The 21727-nt window shown below is 37.4% G+C and overlaps 1 protein-coding gene across 10 annotated transcripts in view; it reads left to right on the top strand.

Moving 5' to 3' along the window:
- PLD1 (phospholipase D1) overlaps positions 1 to 21727 on the top strand; it is a 189292-nt gene that overhangs the window by 149991 nt on the left and 17574 nt on the right. For 9 of the 10 annotated variants that reach the window (XM_081829662.1, XM_081829656.1, XM_081829638.1 and 6 more), the window contains 3 exons: positions 41 to 154; positions 2299 to 2348; positions 16414 to 16548. In XM_081829662.1, coding sequence (XP_081685788.1) covers positions 41 to 154; positions 2299 to 2348; positions 16414 to 16548 — 299 coding nt within the window. The remainder of the gene's footprint in view (positions 1 to 40; positions 155 to 2298; positions 2349 to 16413; positions 16549 to 21727) is intronic. The other variant, XM_081829645.1, reaches the window with a different exon arrangement.

Below are 21727 nucleotides of genomic sequence, written 5' to 3'. Positions count from 1 at the left end.
ATCATTTTTTGGTGAATGGCTCTCCATCTGACTTTTGTAGGGAAAGCCGTAGATACCGGGTGTATGTGGTGGTACCACTGCTTCCAGGCTTTGAAGGCGACATCTCAACCGGTGGAGGAAATGCTCTGCAAGCCATAATGCACTTCAACTACAGGTGCCAAAGTTCTAAAGTCATCTGTTTTCAGCTCTCTCTCAGTCACGCACGTAAGCTGGTGAAAGGAATGGAAATGTTTCTCCACATCTATTCGGGGAGTGTTGAACAGATGAACGCTTTATTTTACTTTTGGATCTTGGCCTGTTTACTAGTTGATAAAATTCAAATAGAGCCTAAAATCGTAAATGGCAGGCCTAGAACACATGGCAAATATAAAAAGAACTGAAATATAAATCTCTCTTTTATATTCGTTGCCTATACACAAGACATACATATACATATATCTTATAAATGGAGACAAGGATTTTATATATATATGTATATGTATATATATATGTACATAATAATATTTATATGTAATATTGGTTTAAAAATTATCTTTAAGCCACCACAGTTCTTGAGCTTTCCATATTCTGTGAAGAAAGAAATTTAATGCTTCAAGTAGTATGGTTTTCTAGGTATTTATGATTCTTTAGGTAGTGAGGTTTTCAACAAGGTTGGTAATGATGGCCTTTGCCAATAAATGAAGTATGAAGGTTCTTTCCTACCTCCTGGGATTTTAATTCTGCTTTCTCTGCCACATCTTTGTTAAAATTTTAAGGAAAGTATTAAATCCTATTCTCAATATTCTAAAAAGCAGAATTGCCATATTCACTCAAAAAGACCTGTGAAGCTTCAGACTTGGCCGGTAGAACTTGATGAGGAGGGTTGGGAGGTATGTCTGGTGAGCAGACATAGAGAGGTGGTGTAGAAAGTGATGGAAAGGCCCTGCTAACATTCTCTCGGGGTTGAACCTGGATATCTTCTTTTAATAGCCCTTGTCCTTCAGAACCATCTGTAGCTTCCCAACTTTCTAACCAAACCCTTTTGTCGGGGAGGGAGCAATGAGACCTTACATAGAACCCCTAATGTGTAAAGCAGATAAGATTTCAGGCACTTGGTCAAATGGTGGGGAGGGGCATAGATGCCTTCCTGCCGCTCGCCCCCACAGGTACCCCCTGCAGGATCTGAAGGTCCTCGGCACAGTTTGTGGGCACCATTGTGGGGTGGTCTTTTTTTTTTTTTTTTTTAGTCCTCTCATTTTTTATGGACTTTTTGAGGTATGCCTGTCTGCCAGGATCTGAAGAAAATATATATATATATTTTTTAGATTCTTGTGGGGTAATTTTGCCTGATTACAGTATGAGAGAACTTTATGCTTTGGTCTATATGCTTTGATTGAAGATTTGCCCATTTCTAATATTATCTGATTTATAACATGACAAACAAAGCTTTTCATGTATTTAAGGCACTGACATAATGTTTAATTGGATTTTATCCACTTGGTTTGCCATTCTAATACTATTTTTGGGATATTGTCAATTGTAATTATTTTCGATGACTATTTTCTTGGGTTTGAACCAACTGAATGAAATAACATGCTTGGCTTTTGTTCAGCAACTAAATTCTAACCTTTTATTATGCAAAAACATCTTTATTTGCTGGCATCATCTTTAAGAATATCAGTATTTCCCAAGCGTAACTGTATTTTTAATTATTTTTACAGAGCAAGCAGATGGAGCGTAGAATTTTTTTTGGTTTGTCAGTCTTTATAATTCATTGACTATTATCAGAGTTGTGAGAAACAAAATCATTAGCAGAGTCAGTTATTTGAGACTCTGTTTTTCACTTTCAAGGCATTTGCCAACTTTGCAGAGACAGCCTCGGTATAGAGTTTAGCTCTGAAATTATTCTGCTAAGTGTTTGCCCTTTTAAGCACCTCTGAAAGTAACGTGAGTCTGTAAGTGTTCTCACCTATTGAGGTATTCTAAATTTATCTTTGCTGTCACTGAATTTTCTAAGAGGGAAAGTTCATTCATAGCCCATCTTTTTAAAATAGCACCTTTTTCTGAAATCTAATGTCAATTTTATGACTTTTCCATTTACCTACCTCAAAACAACTATCTTGTCCCATCAGTGACATTACAAAAGTGATATCCAGGTGGGGTGTTTTGTTTTTAATCTTTTTAAATCCATGTAGCATCTTCTCATGAAAGCACTTTTCTGTTTTTACTTGGGGTAGGACGATAATCCACAGATATTGCAAGTTGGGATTGGTTCCTATGAAACGTCCATAATTATTTCTTTCCTTTACATGTGCTCAGGACCATGTGCAGAGGAGAAAATTCCATCCTTGGACAGTTAAAAGCAAAGCGTAAGTAACAGCTTTTATTTTCCTCCACAGTTGTTTTTGGTGACATATCCGTAATCATTGATGTTTTCACAGTGTGATTGTGACCCTCTGTTCACTAAAGGTAGCCCACAAAATGTTTAACTGAGACAAATTACTTATTTTCATTACATTGCCCAAAGCAAAGTTCAAATGAAGACGCCACAACCTCAGATGCATAGATAAGAAAAAATAAGAGTATTTTATTGTTTATTTTTATGTATTTATACTAATTATTTTGATAATAAGTGAGATTTGTAAGGCACTTCACAGGGACCCTCCATGTGGCTTCTCTGGCAGTCCTTCACCACAGTCCTGGGAAGTAAGCAGGACAGGTGTCACTTCTGCTTTAAAGCTGAGGGCACAAATGCTGCAAAGTCAACAGATCTTCCTACGGCCTCCTATTATGCAGAAGTCCCAAGGTTGTCACAATACTGCCTTCTATTTAGGGAAGAAAACCGATTTTATTTATTTATTTCATTTATTTTAGACTAAACCTTTAAACCTTTGAAGGTATTATACTTAGAAGTAAATAAATCAGAAATAAGCTCACAGTAATACCTTTCACTTCTGTAGTTCTTCACATTTTCAAAGGCACTTTCTCAGATATCTTTTTTTTTAAGATTTTATTTATTTATTTATTAGAGAGAGAGAGCATGCGTGCATGGGTTGGGGGAGGGGAAGAGGCAGAGGGAGAAGCAGATGCCCTGCTGAGCAGGGAGCCTGATGTCGGGCTGGATCCCAGGACCCCGGGATCATGACCTGAGCTAAAGGCAGATGCTCAAGCGACTGAACCACCTGGGTGCCCCTCAGATATCTTCTTAACTGACCCTTCTACATAGCTCCCAGCTAGCAGGTATTGTAACTATGGGTTTACTTATCTATATCTCCTGATACTAAGTTCAGCACATAGTAGGTTCTTGATAATGTTCTATACCTTGTACAGTAGGTACAGAAGGTTCCACAAGAAGTAAGCTGGGATCAGAACCCAACTTGTAGGACCTCTAGTTCAGATTGGATACAGATTGTGCAAACTTGGAGGGCCACATAAAAAGAACTAGATTTTAACCTGAAGAAGACAAGATAAGGTTGGTGGAAGCCTCTGCTCCCTGGAGTGAACATATCACTGTGGTGTTTTATGCAAAGATTCACTTACTGTTGGTAAGCAAAATAGAGACTGGTGGCAGGCAAGAGATCATGATGTATCAGAATGTGGGAAGAGGGGCACCTGGGTGGCTCAGTCAGTTAAGCAGCCAACTCTTGATTTCAGTTCAGGTCATGATCTTGGAGTCCTGGAATTGAGGCCCACATCATGCTCCATGCTCAGTGGGAGTCTGCTTGAGGATTTTCTCTCTCCTTCTCCTTCTGCCTCCCCCCTCTCACCCTCTCTCTCTCTCAAATAAATAAATCTTTTTTAAAAAAAGAATGTGGGAGAGAATATTAGTCTTTCCATGTATGTATATTTTTCACTTAAAGAATTGGGATATCGGGGCACCTGGGTGGCTCAGTCGTTAAGCGTCTGCTTTCAGCTCGGGTCGTGATCCCAGGGTCCTGGGATCGAGCCCTGCGTCGGGCTCCCTGCTCTGTGGGAAGCCTGCTTCTCCCTCTCCCACTCCCCCCGCTTGTGTTTCCTCTCTCGCTGTGTCTCTCTCTGTCAAATAAATAAAATCTTTAAAAAAAAAAAAAAAAGAATTGGGATATCAGCAGGAATGGCATAGTAAGGATCTCCAGAAATCCACTTCTTCTTAAAAGCAACAAAAACACTGACAGAGATTGTCAAAGTCAACTTTTTTAGAACACTGGGTATTAACCAAAGGCTTGTAACACTCTGATGAGTGTTTATTCAAAAAAAAAAAAAAGGGCAGCAGACTCTTGGTAAAAGCAGCAAGCTTTGTGGCATCTTAATTTGCCATATACCCCTCATCCTCTCCTCAGTTCTACAGTAGCCTTGAAAATCAGTCCACTCATCACTGTGAAAACCAGAAGCCTATCAGCTCCCAGAGGGAGCCATGGGTTTGAAGCTCCCATCCTCTGGCAGTTCTCAGGGAACTGTCATAATTTGACCTGACAGTTTAAATGACTTTAAAAGACCTTGTGTAACTATGTTCAAAGTATAACTATGCTCACTAGTGTAACTGTGTGAACATAGTGTAATGTAACTATGCTCAAAGAACTTAGGAAATAATATCTAAAGAACTAAAGAGAACAAAGAAACAATTTCTTCCCAAATAGAGAATATTTAAAAAATAAAATTTTTTTAATTAAAAACACTATATAATTTCTTTTTTGTGGGAAAATAAAAGCCAGATGTAAATTCTGGAGTTGAAAAGTATAACTGAAATTAAATGTATATTAGAGGAGCTCAGTGGCAGATTGGAGTAGGCAGAAAAATCATCAAACCTCAAGACAGATCAATTGAAATTATATAGCCTGAGGAACAGAAAGAAAAAAGAAGACAAATGAACAGAGCCTTGGAGACCTGTGAAACACAATCAAACATAGTAACATACACATAATGGGAGTCCCAAAAAGAAAGGAGAGAAAAGTGTAGATAGAATATTTAAAGAAATAATGACCGAGGGGTGCCTGGGTGGCTCATTCGGGTAAGTGTCAGACTTGGTTTCAGCTCACGTCCTGATCTCAGGTTCATGAGATCAAGCCCTGCATCAGGCTCCGTGCTCAGATGGGAGTCTTCTGGAGATTTTGTCTCCCTCTTCCTCCCCCTCTGCCCTTTCCCCCACTCATATGCTTGTTCTCTCTCTCTCAAATAAATAAATAAAATCTTTTAAAAAAATGAAAACTTCCCAAATTTAATGGGAAATACGAATCTACACATCCAAGAAGCTCAACAAAATCCAACAAGGATAAAGGAATCCATACCAAAACACATCATAATCAAACTATCTGAAGACAAAGACAAAAAGAGAATCTTGAAAGCAGCAAGAGAAGCAGATTGTCAAATACAAGGCATCCTCTATAAGATTAATAGCCAGTTTCTCATCAGAAACCATGGAGTTCTGAATGCACTGTGATGACATATTCAAAGTGCTGGAAGAAAAGAATATCAACCAAGAACTCTGTGTCCAGCAAAACTCTCATTCAAAAATGAAGGAGAAATTAAGGCATTTTCAGATAAGCAAAAACTGAGAGAATTTATCATTAGCAGACCTTTCCTACAAGAAATGCTAAAGGGAGCCCTCAGGCAGAAATGAAAAGTTACTGGAAAGTAACTGGAATCTTCGCAAAGAAATAAAAAGCACAACAATGATAACTACATAGGTAAATTAAAAAGTATAGATATATTTTCTTTTTCTAACTTTTTTCCCTCCAATCAAAAGTAAAAGACAGCTGCCCAAAGCAGTAATTATAAATCTGTGTTGATGGGTATATATAATTTTTAAAGATCTAATTTGTATGATGATAATAGCATAAGAGAGGGGGAATGGAATTATGTTCATGGGTATATATAATTTTTAAAGATCTAATTTGTATGATGATAATAGCATAAGAGAGGGGGAATGGAATTATGTAAGATAAAAGTTTTAGTATACTATGAAATTAAATTGATATTAATCCAAACTAGATTGTTTGTAATACCCAGGAAAACCACTAACGAAATTACTTTTAAAATATAGTAAAAGAAGGGGCGCCTGGGTGGCTCAGTTGGTTAAGCGTCTGTCTTTGGCTCATATCATGATCCCAGGATCCTGGGATCAGGCCTCACAGTGGGCACCCTGCTCAGCTGGGAGTCTGCTTCTCCCTATCCCTCTGCCCTGCTCATTCTCTCTCTCTTTCTCTCTCTCTCTGTCTCTCAAATAAATAAATAAAATCTGTTAGGAGTGGTGGGGGGTGGGAAGGACGGGGTGGCTGGGTGATAGACATTGTGAGACATGGTGAGCGCTGTGAATTGTGTAAGACTGATGAATCACAGACCTGTACCTCTGAAACAAATAATACATTATATGTTAAAAAAAAAAAAAAGAATATAGTAGGAAGGGAAAAATGAAGGGGCGGAGATCGGAGGGGGAGACGAACCATGAGAGACTATGGACTCTGAGAAACAAACTGAGGGTTCTAGAGGGGAGGGGGGTGGGGGAATGGGTTAGCCTGGTGATGGGTATTAAAGAGGGCATGTATTGAATGGAGCACTGGGTGTTATACGCAAACAATGAATCATGGAACACTACATCAAAAACTAATGATGTAATGTATGGTGATTAACATAACATAATAAAATAAAATTTAAAAAATAAAGTAAACATGTTTGTTAAATATATATATTTATATATATATATAGTAAAAGAAACAACAAAGGAATTAAAATGTTACACTAGAAAATACCTATGTAACATAAAAAATGGCAGATATGGAGTAATTGAGGAACAAAATAGATATGACACATGTGGAAAACAAATAACAAAATGGCAGTAATAACTCCTTCCAGATATAAAATGGATTAAGCTCTCCAATTAAATACAGAGATGAACAGAATGGAGTGTTTTTTGTTTGTTTGTTTGTTTGTTTGTTTTTAAGTAGGCTCCACACCGAGTGTGGAGCCCAACACAGGGCTTGAACTCACTACCCTGAGACCAAGACCTGAGCTGAGATCAAGAGTTGGACGCTTAACTGACTGAGCCACCCAAGCAACCCTGGAATGTTTTTTTTTAAATGACCTAACTATATGCTATCTACCAGAGACTCTAGATTCAAGATACAAATAGTTTGAAAGTAGAAGGATGGTAAAATATATTCTATGCAAACAGTAACCAAAAAAATAGCTAGAGTGGCTATAACAATACCAGACAAAATAGATCTTAAGACAAAAACTTTTATGAGAGGATACTATGTAATGTAATGAGAGGATACTATGGTCAATCCATCAAGAAAATACAAGAATTATAAACATATACTTAAACTAAAAGAGAGCCCAAAGTACATGAAGCAAAAACTGACAGAATTGAAGTGAGAAATAGACAATTTAGAAATAATAGTTGGTGTCTTCAATACCCCATGTTTAATATTGTATAGAATAGTTAGACCGAGGATCAGCACTGAAACTGAAGACTAAGAGCATAAATCAACTAGGGGCACCTGGGTGGCTCAGTCATTAAGCATCTGCCTTCGACTCGGGTCGTGATCCCAGAGTCCTGGAATCAAGCCCCACGTCGGGCTCTCTGCTCAGTGGGAAGCTTGCTTCTCCCTCTCCCACTCCCCGCTGCTTGTGTTCCCTCTCTCGCTGTCTCTCTTTCTCTGTCAAAATAAATAAATAAAATCTTAAAAAAAAGACTATAAATCAACTAGACATAGCAGACATCTATAGGAGACTCCACTTAATAACAACAGAATATACATTCTCAAGTACACATGAAACATTCCCCAGGATAGACCAAATAGGCCATAAAACAAGTGACAATAAATTTAAAAGGATTGAGATCATACAAAGTGTGTTCTCTGGCCACAGTAGAATGAAATTATACATTAATAGCAAAAAGAAATTTTAGAAATTCACAATAGATGGAATAACCAAAGAATTGAAGAAGAAACAGGGATATTAGAAAATATTTTGATATGAATGAAAATGGAGACAACATATCAAAATGTGGGAGACACTCTAAAGCAATGCTTAGAAATTTATAGCTATACACATATCTATATTAAAGAAGAAAGATCTCAAATCAATAACCAAACCCTACACCCTAAGAAACTGGAAAAAGAAGAACAAATTAAACTCAAAGATAGCAGAATGAAGGAAATAATATAGATCAGAGGGGACATAAGTAGAGAATGGAAAAACAATAAAATTATGAAACCAAACATTGATTTTTTGCAAAGATTAACAAAACTGGCAAACCTTTCACTAGACTGACCAAGTAAAAAAAAACAAACTCAAGTTACAAAAAAAAAAAGGAGTATAAAAGAACACTACAAACAGTTATAGGTCAACAAATTAGTTAACCTAGATAAGATGGATAAATTCCTAGAAAGACAAACTACCAAAACTGACTTGAGAAGAAACTAAAACTCTTGAGTAGATTTATAATAAGCAAAGGAACTGAGTAATCAAGAGTCTTCCTACAAAGAAAAGCCCAGGCTCAGATGGCTTTGTGGATGAATTCTACCATCCACAAAAGAACACCAATTCTTCACAAACTTCCCCCGCCCCCCCAAAAAAATAAGGGAGAGAGAATACTTCCCAGCCCATTCTATGAGATCAATATTATCTTGATATCAAAATCAAAGTCATTATAAGAAAGCTACAGACCAGTATCCCTTACACAAAATACCTCAGTGAAATATTACTAAACTGAATCTAATAATATAAATATAAGTCAAACCACAATGAGGTATCACATTACACCTGTTAGAATGGCTAAAACCAACAACACAAGAAACAGCAGATGTTGGTGAGGATGTGGAAGAAAGAGAACCCTCTTGCTCTGTTTGGGAATGCAAACTGGTACATCCAATCTAGAAAGGAATATAGAGGTTCTTCAGAAAGTTAAAAAATAGATCCAGCAATTTCATTACTATGTATTTACCCAAAGAATACAAGAATACCAATTCAAAGAGATACATGCACCCTGATGTTTATAGCAACATTACTACAATAGCCAACTTATGGAAGGAGCCCAACTGCCCATCAACTGATGAATGGATAAAGAAAATGTGCTGTGTATACACACACATACACACACTCACACACACACACACATGCATACACAATGGAGTATTACTCAGGCATAAAAAATAATGAAATCTTGCCATTTATGATGATATGGATGGACCTAGAGAGTATGATGCTAAGCAAAATAACTCAGAGAAAGACAAATACCATATGATTTCACTCATGTGGAATTTAAGAAACAAAACAAATGAGCAAAAGGAAAAAAGAGAGAGAGAGTTAAACCAGGAAGCCAGAGAACAAACTGATGGTTACCAGAGGGGAGGTGGGTGGGGGATGGGGGAAATAGGTGATGAGGATTAAGAGTGATGAGCACTGGGTGTTGTATGGAAGTGTCGAAGCACTATCTTGTACACCCGAAACTAATATTACACTGTATGCTAACTAACTGGAATTTAAATAAAAACTCTAAAAAAATGGTACAGCCTCTTTGGGAAGCAATTCCTTATAAATTAAACATAGAGTTACCATGTAACCCAGCAATTCTGCTCCATAGTGTATACCGAAGAGAATTGGAAAACATATATCCACACAAAAACTTGCATGTGAATGTTTATAGCAGCATTATTCATAATAGTGGAAAACTTGAAACAGCCCAAGTATCCATTAACTGATGAATGTAGAAACAAAATGTTTATATCCATACAATGGAATATTACTTATATATAAAAAGAAATATACTGATACATGCTACAACATGGGTGAACCTTGCAAATATCATGGTAAATAAAAAGAAGCCAGACACAAAAGGTCACATATTATATAATTCCATTTTTATGAAATGTTTTTAATAGGTAAATCTGTAGAGTCAGGACAATAAGTTAGTCATTGCTAGGGTCTGGATAGAGTGGAATGGGGAGTGACTCCTAATGGGCATGGCATTTCTTTTTGGTGTAATACCAATGTCTTAAAATTAGATAGTTGTGATGATCGCACAGCTTTGTGAATGTACTAAAAAAACCCCACTGAGTTGTACATTTTAAAGGAGTGAATTGTATGGTATATGGATTTATAAATGATTTGGAAGCTTTCAAAAAAAATTAAGCTTTTAGTACATGATAATTTAAAATATATACTGTGCATGTGTGTGTGTGTTGGATGTTTAATAATTTTTCACTAATGGGCTGCTCAGTCAACTCTCTAGAAACAACTGTAGACATGAGATATGTACATCACCCATAATAAATACTTTCAAAAGTTGTATCTAATTTCATCTAGGACAGAGAAGATTTACCAGAGCATTATCACTGTCTCTGTTTCTAATGACTTAAAATGAAGATGATAATGAATGAAGTATTGACAAAAACAAAATCGGGAAAGCCATTCAGTGGTGACAGGGACTAGCAAAAATGCAAAGGTGAGGTTCTAGGAGAACAAAAAGTCAGAACAAACCTATTTATTCTCTCAACCATAAAAATGCCTGAGCTTATTATAAAGCATTCCTTTGGCTCTGGACCCTTTGCCTGTCTTTGCCTATTCAGGGGAAAAATTGGATTTTAACACAAGAAGTAATTTCAATGTTAAGCCCTCTTATGAAAAGATTTCCAAGCTCCCTGGGAACAAGTCAAAATCAGGCATCTCAGTGGGAAAAATGTTCATACTCTAAACGTAAAGAACAGATTAATTACATAATGCCCCTTTCTGAGGTACAATGTTATATTGTTGGTTTTGTTTTTGTAAATGTGTAGTGGGTTTTAAATACATGAAATAGCTAATCTCTAATTGGATAGAGAACTGTAGTTCTCTACTATTTCAATTCTTTAGAAATAACAAAACTTCTGCTATGAATATGTTGAAATTCCTGAAAAGAAAACCAGCAGGTATTAGTAGACTGCAATTATCATGCACACCAATCTTTAGGGATTTAGGGTTTAATTTAAAGCATATCTTTCTCATTTTTATAACTTTTGTGAATTATGGCACTTCAGCAGCCAATTGATTATAGTTTAACACAAGGTCTAGAGGTTTGCAATCAGGATGTAGAAATGTACCTATACGAAGTGCTACAACTTTTTCAGTAACAAAAGCCTGTAACAACTCTTGGAAGTCTTTTCACGAAACTTCCTTGTAAATATCAAGAGTCTTTTGTATTGAATTCCCATCTTTTGAGGTATATATGCACCTGTGTTCCTAACAGATATGTCCTAGGGGCCTATATACACCTCCAGATTCTCAGATACCTCCATGACATAATATTTGGAAGCCACCTGATGCTTTTCCAGTAATGGCTCTTTATCACTCCTCTGCATGCTCCTGGTTTTCTCATACTTTCTTCAGAAGGCACTTGTTTGCTCAGTATATCCTCACACCTCAAGTTCACATCTCCAACTTTGTATCTATTAGCTGTTGAGCCAGTTTTCTTCACGGAATATAGTACTGGCCGAAATAGCTTCTCAGGTTGCTTTGTCTTCTTTTCTGGTGGAATCATTCACATCTTGGATGGGTACCCCCACTGCACTCTAACAGGCTATGCTTTAATCCAAAATGTCCACTTTCTGGCTAGGACCCAGATCTTTCCTTTTGGGTTCTGTTATTGGTACCAACCTTTAGCTTTCTTCTTCTGTGAGGGGCATTTTTCACAAAGAAACAAAGTTTTTTGTTGTTTGTTTTTTTTTTTTATCACTTCATAGGAGTTATTTCTTTTTTTTTTTTTTTTTTTTAAAGATTTTTATTTATTTATTTGACAGAGAGAGACACAGAGAGAGAGGGAACACAAGCAGGGGGAGTGGGAGAGGGAGAAGCAGGCTCCCCGCAGAGCAGGGAGCCCGATGTGGGACTCGATCCCAGGACCCTGGGATCATGACCTGAGCCGAAGGCAGTCGCTCAACCGACTGAGCCACCCAGGCGCCCTCATAGGAGTTATTTCAAAGGCAAGGATGGATGGGAAGTAGGTATGGATGGTGGGCTATGAAGCTACCCAGCTAAATGATATGTTGTCGATATTCTCCAGCCTTGCTAGGGAATGGTACAAATCTGTGCCTTAGAAAATTACATATTATTACATGTCTTAAACCTTCAGGCTCCTAAGCTAGTCAGCATCACTAATCTTTTTTTAAAAATTATTTTAAAATAATTTCAGACTTGGGGTACCTGGGTGTCTCAGTCGCTTAAGTATCTGGCTCTTGATTTCGGTTCATGTCATGATCTCAGGGTTGTGGGATCGAGCCCCCCGAGTCGGGCTCTGCACTCATCAGGGAGTCTGCTTAAGATTCTCTCCCTCTGCCCTCCCCCCTCCCCCCCGGCACTCGTGTTCGCTCTCTCTCTCTCAAATAATAAATAAATCTTAAAAAAATAATAATAATTTCAGACTTATAGAAGGGATTCTGGAACAGCCATACACCTTCATCCTGATTTCCCAAATGTTAACCTTTTATCTTCTTTGCTTTATCATTCTTTTGTAATAGATACATAGATATTGCCAAACTCCCCGCCCAAAAATTTGTACCAATTTGTTTCTCACCACCAGTGTATGAGAGAGCCTGCTTTAACCCAGTCTCCCTGACAGAATGTGTTATTTTTTTGCTGATATCATAGGTAAGAAATGGTTTCTCAGCGTAGTTTTGCATTTGTATTATGAGTGAGGAAGAATATCATTCAAATATCTTTTCATGTATGTGAATTGTCCGTTTATGTCTTTTGCCCATTCTTTGTATCAAGATTTTGAGACTTCTTCATAGGTTTGGACTCTAAGCTCTTTATCTGTGTCGTACACTGCAAATACTTTCTCCCACTTTGTCATTTGTCCCTCTCTTTTTTTTTTTTTTGCTTGTGGTGTTTTAGGTCATGTGTTGTTTTAAAATCTAGGCAAAGTTATTGATATTTTTCTTTTATTGCCTATAGATAGTTAAAGCCTTCCTTACACTCGGTTTATATAATAAAGAATTTACTCTTTTCTTCTAACACATGTGTCGTTTCATATGCTTGCATTTTGATCTCTGGTCCATTTGGAGTTTATTCTTGTGATTGGTATGAGGTATGCATGGTAATTTTTCTTTTTCTAATAGCTATGCAATGATACCAGCACCTTTTATTTAAAAACCCTAGGCCTTGGGGCGCCTGGGTGGCTCAGTTGTTAAGTGTCTGCCTTCAGCTCAGGTCATGATCCCAGGGTCCTGGGATCGAGCCCCACATCGGGCTCCCTGCTCAGCGGGGAGCCTGCTTCTTCGTCTCCAACTCCCCCTGCTTGTGTTCCCTCTCTCCCTGTGTCTCTCTCTGTCAAATAAATAAAATCTTTAAAAAAAAAAAATCTAAAAGCTCTAGGCCTTTATGCAAAAGTCGTTGACATTTGAGATGGCACTTTTATCATATGCAAAATTTTTGTATGTGCTTGGGTCTCTTTGTTGACTTTCTGTTCCATTCAGTGGTTTAGCTGTCTGTTTATGTGCTGGTGCAGCACTGTTCTAATTATACAGCCTTTATAGTGTGTGTTCATATGCGATAGGGCTAATGCCCCCTCAGTGCTTTTCTTTCCCAGTTTTTTTTTTATAGACATTCTTTGTCAAGTTTTCTAACTCCATAAAAACATGTTGGTATTTCTACTGAGATTATATTAAATTTATAAATTAACATGGAGAGAGTTGGCATCTTTTTGATGTTGAATTGTTCTATCCCAGAACAAGGGATGTCTTTTCATTTGTTCAAGTCTATTCTTGTGTCTTTTGATAGTGTTTTAATTTTTTCTTCATAAAGATTTTGCACATCTGTTGATAAGTTTATTATTTGTCTTTATGTTTTATCTTTTTTGCTGCCATTGTAAGCAACATTTTGTCTGATTTTATCCTCTAAATGGTTATTGTTTGTGTGTATGAAGGCTATTGACTTCTATATGTTAATTGATATCCTGTTATCATGTTTAATTCTTTTACCATTTGAGATAGTTTTATCATTGATTCCCCAAGCATACTATCATATCTGGCAATGGAGCTGGTTTTCCTTATGTGATTTTTCTTGTTTAAATGTATTGGCTGATACCTCCAAGGCAATGTTACGCAGTATTGAAGATATTCTACTCGCACAGACGTATTATACATGTATAATGTATATATTATATATTTTTAAGCATGTTAAGAAAGTATTCATCATTTTCTTCTTTCTTCATTGTTTTTATCCAGGATGGGTGCTGAATTGTGTCAAAAACTTTTCAGCATCTGTTATAATAATCCTATGATTTTTCTCCCTAGATTGATCAATATCATGTTTTATATTAATGGATGTCCTCATATTGAGCAGACTTGCGCCACTGGAACACATCTCACTTTATCATGGTGTATTATTTCCTGAAAGTATGCCACTAATCTTAAAACTATAAATACCAAAGCTCTGCAACAGTGTTGTTCAAAGAATGATATCCCCTAGGGAACTTATGAATTATGGATTCCTACTGAATCAGAACCTCTGGGGAGGGTTTCCAGATTTTACTTCTCTCAGGCCCTTGCAGGGGCAGTCCTTCTGCACACTGATAACCATTGGGCTACCATATTGTTCAATGTGGATTTTTTATGGGAAGTGACTGCAAAAAATTATGTACTTTAGCAAAGAATGTGCTCCATGATGCCTTTAAAAATCTGCTTTATCTTGAAATTTTAGATCATGAGCCAGCTGCAGAAAAACAGATGGTACAGAAAAAACCAAAAGCTAAAATAATAGCTGTCACCTGACTATCCATTCATCAATTCACTCATTTATTCAGCGTCTTTTAGCACTATGCAAGGATGGGGATACAAAAATGTATAAGACCTCTGTAACGGTAGGAGAAATGGAGAATTAAATGTGAATGTTTGTAAAGTAATATATTAGATGTTTTGTTAGAAATATTTTCCAGGAATTTTATGGGTATGATGGACTTAAAAGAGGAAATACCTCTTTCTCCTAGATCAGAGAACATTTAAAGAGAAGCTGATGCTTTAGATGAAGCATCTTTCCAATATAACATTAACAATGGGGAAGAAATTGACTTACAAAAATCTTATTTACATGAAACTTTTTAGAAATATATCTCTTACACATGATGTACTAGTACATCAACACATCAACTCTTGGCAAACAGCTACAATATTATTTACATATATAAGGGAAAGTTTACCTGTAAATGGAGGAATCTCTGTATTTAACCTATGAATGAATTTCTTTCCAAGATATCCAGATTTAATAGAAATACTGAATAACATCAACAGAATAATAGAAAGCATCAGTAATACATGGAAACTTCAGTAAACAGAACATGAACTGCCATTGTTTCTATTAGTATGCTTCAGATTCTCTTAAAGAAAAAAAATTTATATTCTTTTTCTATTAGAACTCGTGATGGTTTGGTTCCACTCCATTTATTCTTAGTATAAGACTTTCCTTATCCAGGACAACCACTATGTGGGAGAGAGACCATAAAATTGTGTGACTAACATTCATGCCAGGATAATGGTTATGGGTTGGCTTGGTATGGAATTCATTTCTTCTTATCACATGAATGGCCCTCACATGATGATGGGGCAGCGTTTTAACGTACAAACCTGGTACCACTTGCTCTGAGGAAGATTCTCCAAAGTCAAATGTAGTTAGGATTCTTCCATTTCCTAACGTTACTGATGTAGAAGGGGTGTTATTTAATCGCCAACATTTTTATTTATCCAAAGTCTATAAAATTTAACTGCTGCTCTGCGTTGAATATGATACAGTATGTATATAACAAATAGTTTGGGCATTATTTTTGCATCTGATTTAAACTGCAGCGGGTGTCAACCAAGATAGATGCAAATGTCACACTGAAGTCTTGGGTTATCTACTCTGGCTCTGCTTTAATCATCACTCTTCAACAGTTACTTGCCAAATCATTAAAAATATTTTTGGATTGCCTTGGAAAAAGGTAATTCATGGAAAGCACTCCAGTATGTTTTTTTAAAAATGTATATTCAGGGGCGCCTGGGTAGCTCAGTCCTTAAGTGGCTGCCTTCGGCTTAGGTCATGATCTCAGGGTCCTGGGATCAAGCCCCGTGTCAGGTTCCCTACTCCACAGGGAGCCTGCTTCTCCCTCTCCCTTTGCCTCTTCCCCGGCTTGTGCTCTTTCTTGCTATCTCTGTCCCTATCTGTCTCTATCAAATAAATAAATAGAATCTTTAAAAAAAAATAAAAAATAAAAATGTATATTCATCCAGATTAATAGTAAAAGACTCTTCTGATAGCAAAAATTGACCCTGGGTGAGTTCTGAAATCACACACACACACACACACACACACACACACACACACACACTATACAATCTATTCTTAACCACCTGTTTAAGTAGTATATTTGTTTTGAAAAGCAATAAAATTTAATGTGCCTTTAATGAACTCTGTCATATTCATGTTAGTACTTTCTTTTTTACTTTATAGTTGGCAATCAGTGGATAAATTACATCTCATTCTGTGGCCTTAGAACACATGCAGAGCTTGAAGGAAACCTAGTCACTGAGCTCATCTATGTCCACAGCAAGTTGCTAATTGCTGATGACAACACTGTTATTATCGGTAAGTACATGGTCTAGAAATGGGTTGCTTGCTAGTTGATGTACTTCATGCAAAAATCCTTCTTTTTCTTCCTCCCAAGATTCCTTTACAGTTGAGAGGGACTGTAACATGGCATCTAAAACATTTCTGAAGCAGTCTTTTCCACTTATGTCCTTTCTAATCCCTGTTTTTATCTGTGAAGAAACAGAGGCACAGAGCAATTAAATGGCCACTGTGCAAATTACAGTAGCCAGAGAGCCGTGGTTTAGCCCAGCAGAGCAGTAATCAGCCTGTTCTCATTAATTCTTTATTACCCCCTTTTTAAAATTGAAGTACCTAGGTTTCAGGGGCTGGAGGGGGAGACATGGGGAGAGAAAATGAGCAGCCCATGTGTCTATTGTCTGATGAATCGATAAAGAAGATTGTGTATATATACAATGGAATATTACTCAGCTATAAAAAAGAATGAAGTCTTGCCATTTGCAATGCCATGGATGGAGCTAGAGTGTATTATGCTAAATGAAATAAGTCAGTCAGAGAAAGACAAATACCACAAATACCACATGATTTCATTCGTATGTGGAATTTAAGAAACAAAACAAGCAAAAGGGAGAGAGAGAGAGACCAAGAAACAGACGCTTACCCATAGTAAACAAGGTGGGTGGGGGGATGAATGAAATAGGTGATGGGGATTAAGGAGGGCCCCTGTTGTGATGAGCACTGGGTGTTATTTGGAAGTGTGGAATCACTATATTGTACACCTGAAACTAATATTACACTGCATGTTAACTAACTGGAATTTAAATAGAAACTTAAAAAAATAAATTCCCAGAAAAAACAAAGTGTAGTTTCTCAACTATAATTAGATACTTCCTTATCTTCCCTATTCTATGAGAAACTAAATGTTGTAGAGTGTTTTGAAATTTCTTTGGCAGTCAATATGCCGTTTCCATCTCTATCCTCCACTGAGCAAAGGAAAAAAAAATCTCATATCTAGGAGTAATGAGATTGTCTTATCTGGAACATGATTTGAAAAGAAAGAAAAAGCAATTCTGAAGCCAGAAAATGTATACGTCACAGTGTGATGATACATATATATGCGTGCACACACACGCACACACGCACACTCTCTCTCTCTCTCTCTTAATACTTACACAGGGCATTTAGAAAAATATCTGAGTCTTCTATCTCTTGCTCTATAGGGGTCAGAGTTCTTTAGGGATTTATTTACTCTCCCATTCCCCCAATAAGCAAAGTTTCTCTAATTTCCCCCAAGCTACCCTGGCCTTGCTCTCCAGAAGCCAATCTCAGAAAATTTTCATACTAAGTTTGGCATGATGATGATGTGATGTTTGCTGAAATGGAAAAACAAACAAAGCCAAATAAAATTTAGTTGATTTCTTCAGCAAGATTTCAGAATCTTGAAGTAAATATTGACAGATATAAATATTTTCCTTTTAAAGGTCATTTTGGCTTTCCTTTAATTAAGTATAAATGCAAAGCAGTTTGCAGTAACAGAGCTAATGATTAAATAAGTTGAGTTTTTTAATTGACTTATTTTCTAGAAAGTTCTCTGAACTCACAAAGGCTACAATTTATTTAGGCTAGCAATAATTGATCAATCTTGTACATAATTCTTATCCATTTTCTTGAAACCAAAGAAGTGGCCTGGAGAGTATGAAGAGGTTTTACTTGCTAGTCTTTAGGGGCTGGATTTCTTTTTCTCCTTCCCCATGGACAAAACAGATTTCCCCATGGAAAAGATCCAAAGATAATTTTGTTTTTTGTATCTCAGGGGAAACTCTAAGAGAAGCAGATTTGTTGCTGCTCTCACACATCAGCCCTGCTCAAATTCATAACACTGAGAACAGTATTTCAAATTCTCAGAGAGGAGTTTGAGAAGTTAGGTTGAAAATATTGTACAGCTGTTCAAAGAGGTTAAAGTAACCTGTGGTTAAATTTTCTAACATGGCAAATATATGCCAGAATTATTGAATAATTAACAGAAGAAAAACAACTGATTGTTTATTCTCCCTTTCTCCTCACAAGGAAATACCTGCTTTCTCACACTAAAGATCTCTTTTGTGTGGAGCTTTAATTATCTCTTGCCCTGAGTGCCCCTGCTGGTCCGACTGGTCTGTGACTAAGTCCACTTTCTGTTCCATCTTAATATTGGCACTTAACCAAACTAACATTTTGTTTGCTTTCCTAAACAAAATAAGGCTATCCTTAAATAGACTTTGAGCCTATCCTATTGACGAAGTGAAACAGTTTTTTTCAGTGTTCACTAATCCACTAAAAAGCACAAAGGGGAGAATATGAAAATTGAATCAAACAGTGCCTCTGTCCTACAGAGCTCAAGGGCTACAGGGAAGGCAGGTATTCTTTCCATTTAACACCAGAAACATTGGGTGGGTATTGCTGAGCAGGGTAAGAAGGTCCAGAGGCAATCAATGAGATTGGTAGGTGGGAAGCTATGTAGAGGAAATGAGTATCAGTGCTTAAAGGACAGGCTTGGGAGTGGCTGATCAAAGTCTGTAGTTGAAGGGCTGCCCCAGGAGAAAGGGCTTACCCTTGACCTAATCCCATGGATCTCAACCCTGGCTGCATTAGAGTTGTCTGGGGAGCTTTAAATATATGTATATCATTTAGGAGGAGGTTTATTCAAGTCTGCAATTTACTTTAAAATAGATCCCCCCAAGGGGCGCCTGGGTGGCTCAGTCTCTTAAGCGTCTGACTCTTGATTTTGGCTCAGGTCATGGTCTCAGGGTCCTGGGATCAAGCTCCAAGTCGAGCTCCCCACTCAGCAGGGAGTCTGCTTGAGATTCTCTCTTTCACGCTCCCTCTGCCCCTCCCCCCTTCTCACGCACAGGCTCTCTTTTGCAAATAAAATAAATATTAAAAAAAAATAGATCCCCCATAAAAGATGCATTAATGGATAAAGGGATGGAGTGGTACTGGGGGAAAAATACTAATGTCTGGTTCCTACTTCCAGAGATTCTGACTAATTGGTCCAGTTTGGGGCCCAGGCGTCAAGGTGTTTTTATTTTTGTTTTCGGCACCAGTATTTTTTTTAAAGAGCCTTCTGGGTGCTGCTCACATGCAGTCTGAGCTGAGAACTTCTGAACTGGAGGTACAGGGAACACCAGTGGGTAGAAAGCACTAAGTAGCCCATTTGGGCTCAATAGGAGAGTCCGTTTTCCTTAAAAACAACTAAGCTGAAGCAAGGTAGAGTTGGTGTGTTCGTTGTCTGTAGCCGCTATGACAAACAGCCATAAACTTGGTGGCTTAAACCAAACAAATTTATTATCCAGTAGTTCTGTAGGTTAGAAATCCAACGTGGGTCTCCCTGGGCTAAAATCAGGGGGTCAGCAGGACCACGTTCCTTCCTGGAGGCTTCCAGAGAGAATCCAATTCCTTGCCTTTTCCAGCGCCAGAGCCTGTCAGCATTCCTTGGCTCAGGGCCCTCTTTCCCCATCTTTGAAAGCAGCAATGTGACATCTCTTTGAAGGTTCCCAAAAGTCTCAACCATACTTCTGTAACCACATCTCCCTCTGAATCCCCTTCACTTTTAAAGACTCTTTTGATTGTATTGGGCCCACCTGGATCCAGGCCAATCACCCTGTTTTAAGGCCAGCTGGTTAGCAACCTTCATTCCCCTTTGCCGTCTAACATAACATATTCACAGGCTTTGGGGATTAGGACGTGGTCATCTTTGGGGGCCATTCTGCCTACCCCAGAAAGATTCACAGTTTCTGAAACATTTTTTTAAAAACACAAACCAAAAAGGAAAAGACAGATAAATCCAACTGCATTAAAATTCAGAACCTATTCATTAAAAAGCACTATAAAGAGAATAAAAAGATAAACCATAAGCTGAAAACAGGATATTTGCAACACACTTAATATTCAGAACCTATAAAAAACTACTATAAACCAAGAAACAAAGACACCATCCAAAGGAAAAGGGACAAAGGAATTGTATAGGAATGTCAGCAAAGAGGACATACCTGAGGCCCATAAACATTTGAAAGATATTCATCCTCATTAATCTAATGAGACAACAGTTTTTAAAAATACCAATTGGCAAAAATGTAAAAGTTGGACAATCCAGGTATTGACAAGGCCAAGGAGCACCCGGGACTCCACTCCTATGGACAGAGCCCAGGCAGAGTCCCACATATGCACACCAGGAAACATATGGAGAGCATAAGTGTGCATCATAGAAAACACTAGAAACAACCCGAACATCCACCAACAGATTTAGAATGAATAAATCCTGCTGTGCTCATTTGAGGAAAATAATGCATTGCGATCAGACACAGATAAATCCCGAAGATACACTATTGAATGAAAGAAGCAAATCTCAAAAGATTATCTACTAGATGGGTCCATTTATGCAATTTAAAGACAAGTCAAAAGCAAACTATTTCTTTGACTAGGAAAACATGCAGAGCATGATGAACACAAAATTCTATATAAAATCTCTCTCGTGATGGGGAAAGGCCTGCATGGGAAGACACCTGAGGGTTTCTGAGATGTGGTAATGTTCTGCTTTTCAGCTTGCGTGAATAAATTCAGTGATATTTATTTTATTATTGACTAAATTGTACATATATGTTTTCATATATTCTTTTGTATTTTGCTATATCTCACAATGTTTAAAATGTTCCCTAAAAGCAGACTTAGAAAATCTAAAAATTAAGTGGTTTTATTTCTTTTTTTAAAAGATCTTATTTATTAGAGAGGGAGAAGCAGACCTCCTGCTGAGCAGGGAGCCCGATGCGGGGCTCCATCCCAGCACCCTGGGATCACGACCTGAGCGGAAGGCAGACGCTTAACCGACTGAGCCACCCAGGCACCCCTAAAAATTAAGTGGTTTTAAATTATCGGGGCAATGTCCTAATAAAAACAAGGGATTGCAGTTATCATAAAAAGTAACACATAGAATACAAAGCATATTTGTTGCAAACAATTCAAACTCTAAGGACACATACTGAATAAAAGGTCAAAAATCCCTCTTTGCTAGAAAGAACCCACCACTCTTAACAGTTCAGTGTGAATCTTTCTAGAGCCCTTTCTCTTTTTCCTCATATGTTATATAGAAACGGGATAATAATATATCTGCTGTTCTGAATTTGATTTTCAGAATATGGGACCATTTAACAATAACAATGGAGGTAACATTACACCAGTATCT

The sequence above is a fragment of the Leptonychotes weddellii genome, chromosome 1, assembly GCF_054177405.1.
Source record: "Leptonychotes weddellii isolate Sample4059 chromosome 1, ASM5417740v2, whole genome shotgun sequence".
NCBI lineage: Eukaryota > Metazoa > Chordata > Mammalia > Carnivora > Phocidae > Leptonychotes > Leptonychotes weddellii.
The sequence above is the reverse complement of the archived record's forward strand: the minus strand, read 5'-3'. Positions and strand labels throughout refer to the sequence as shown.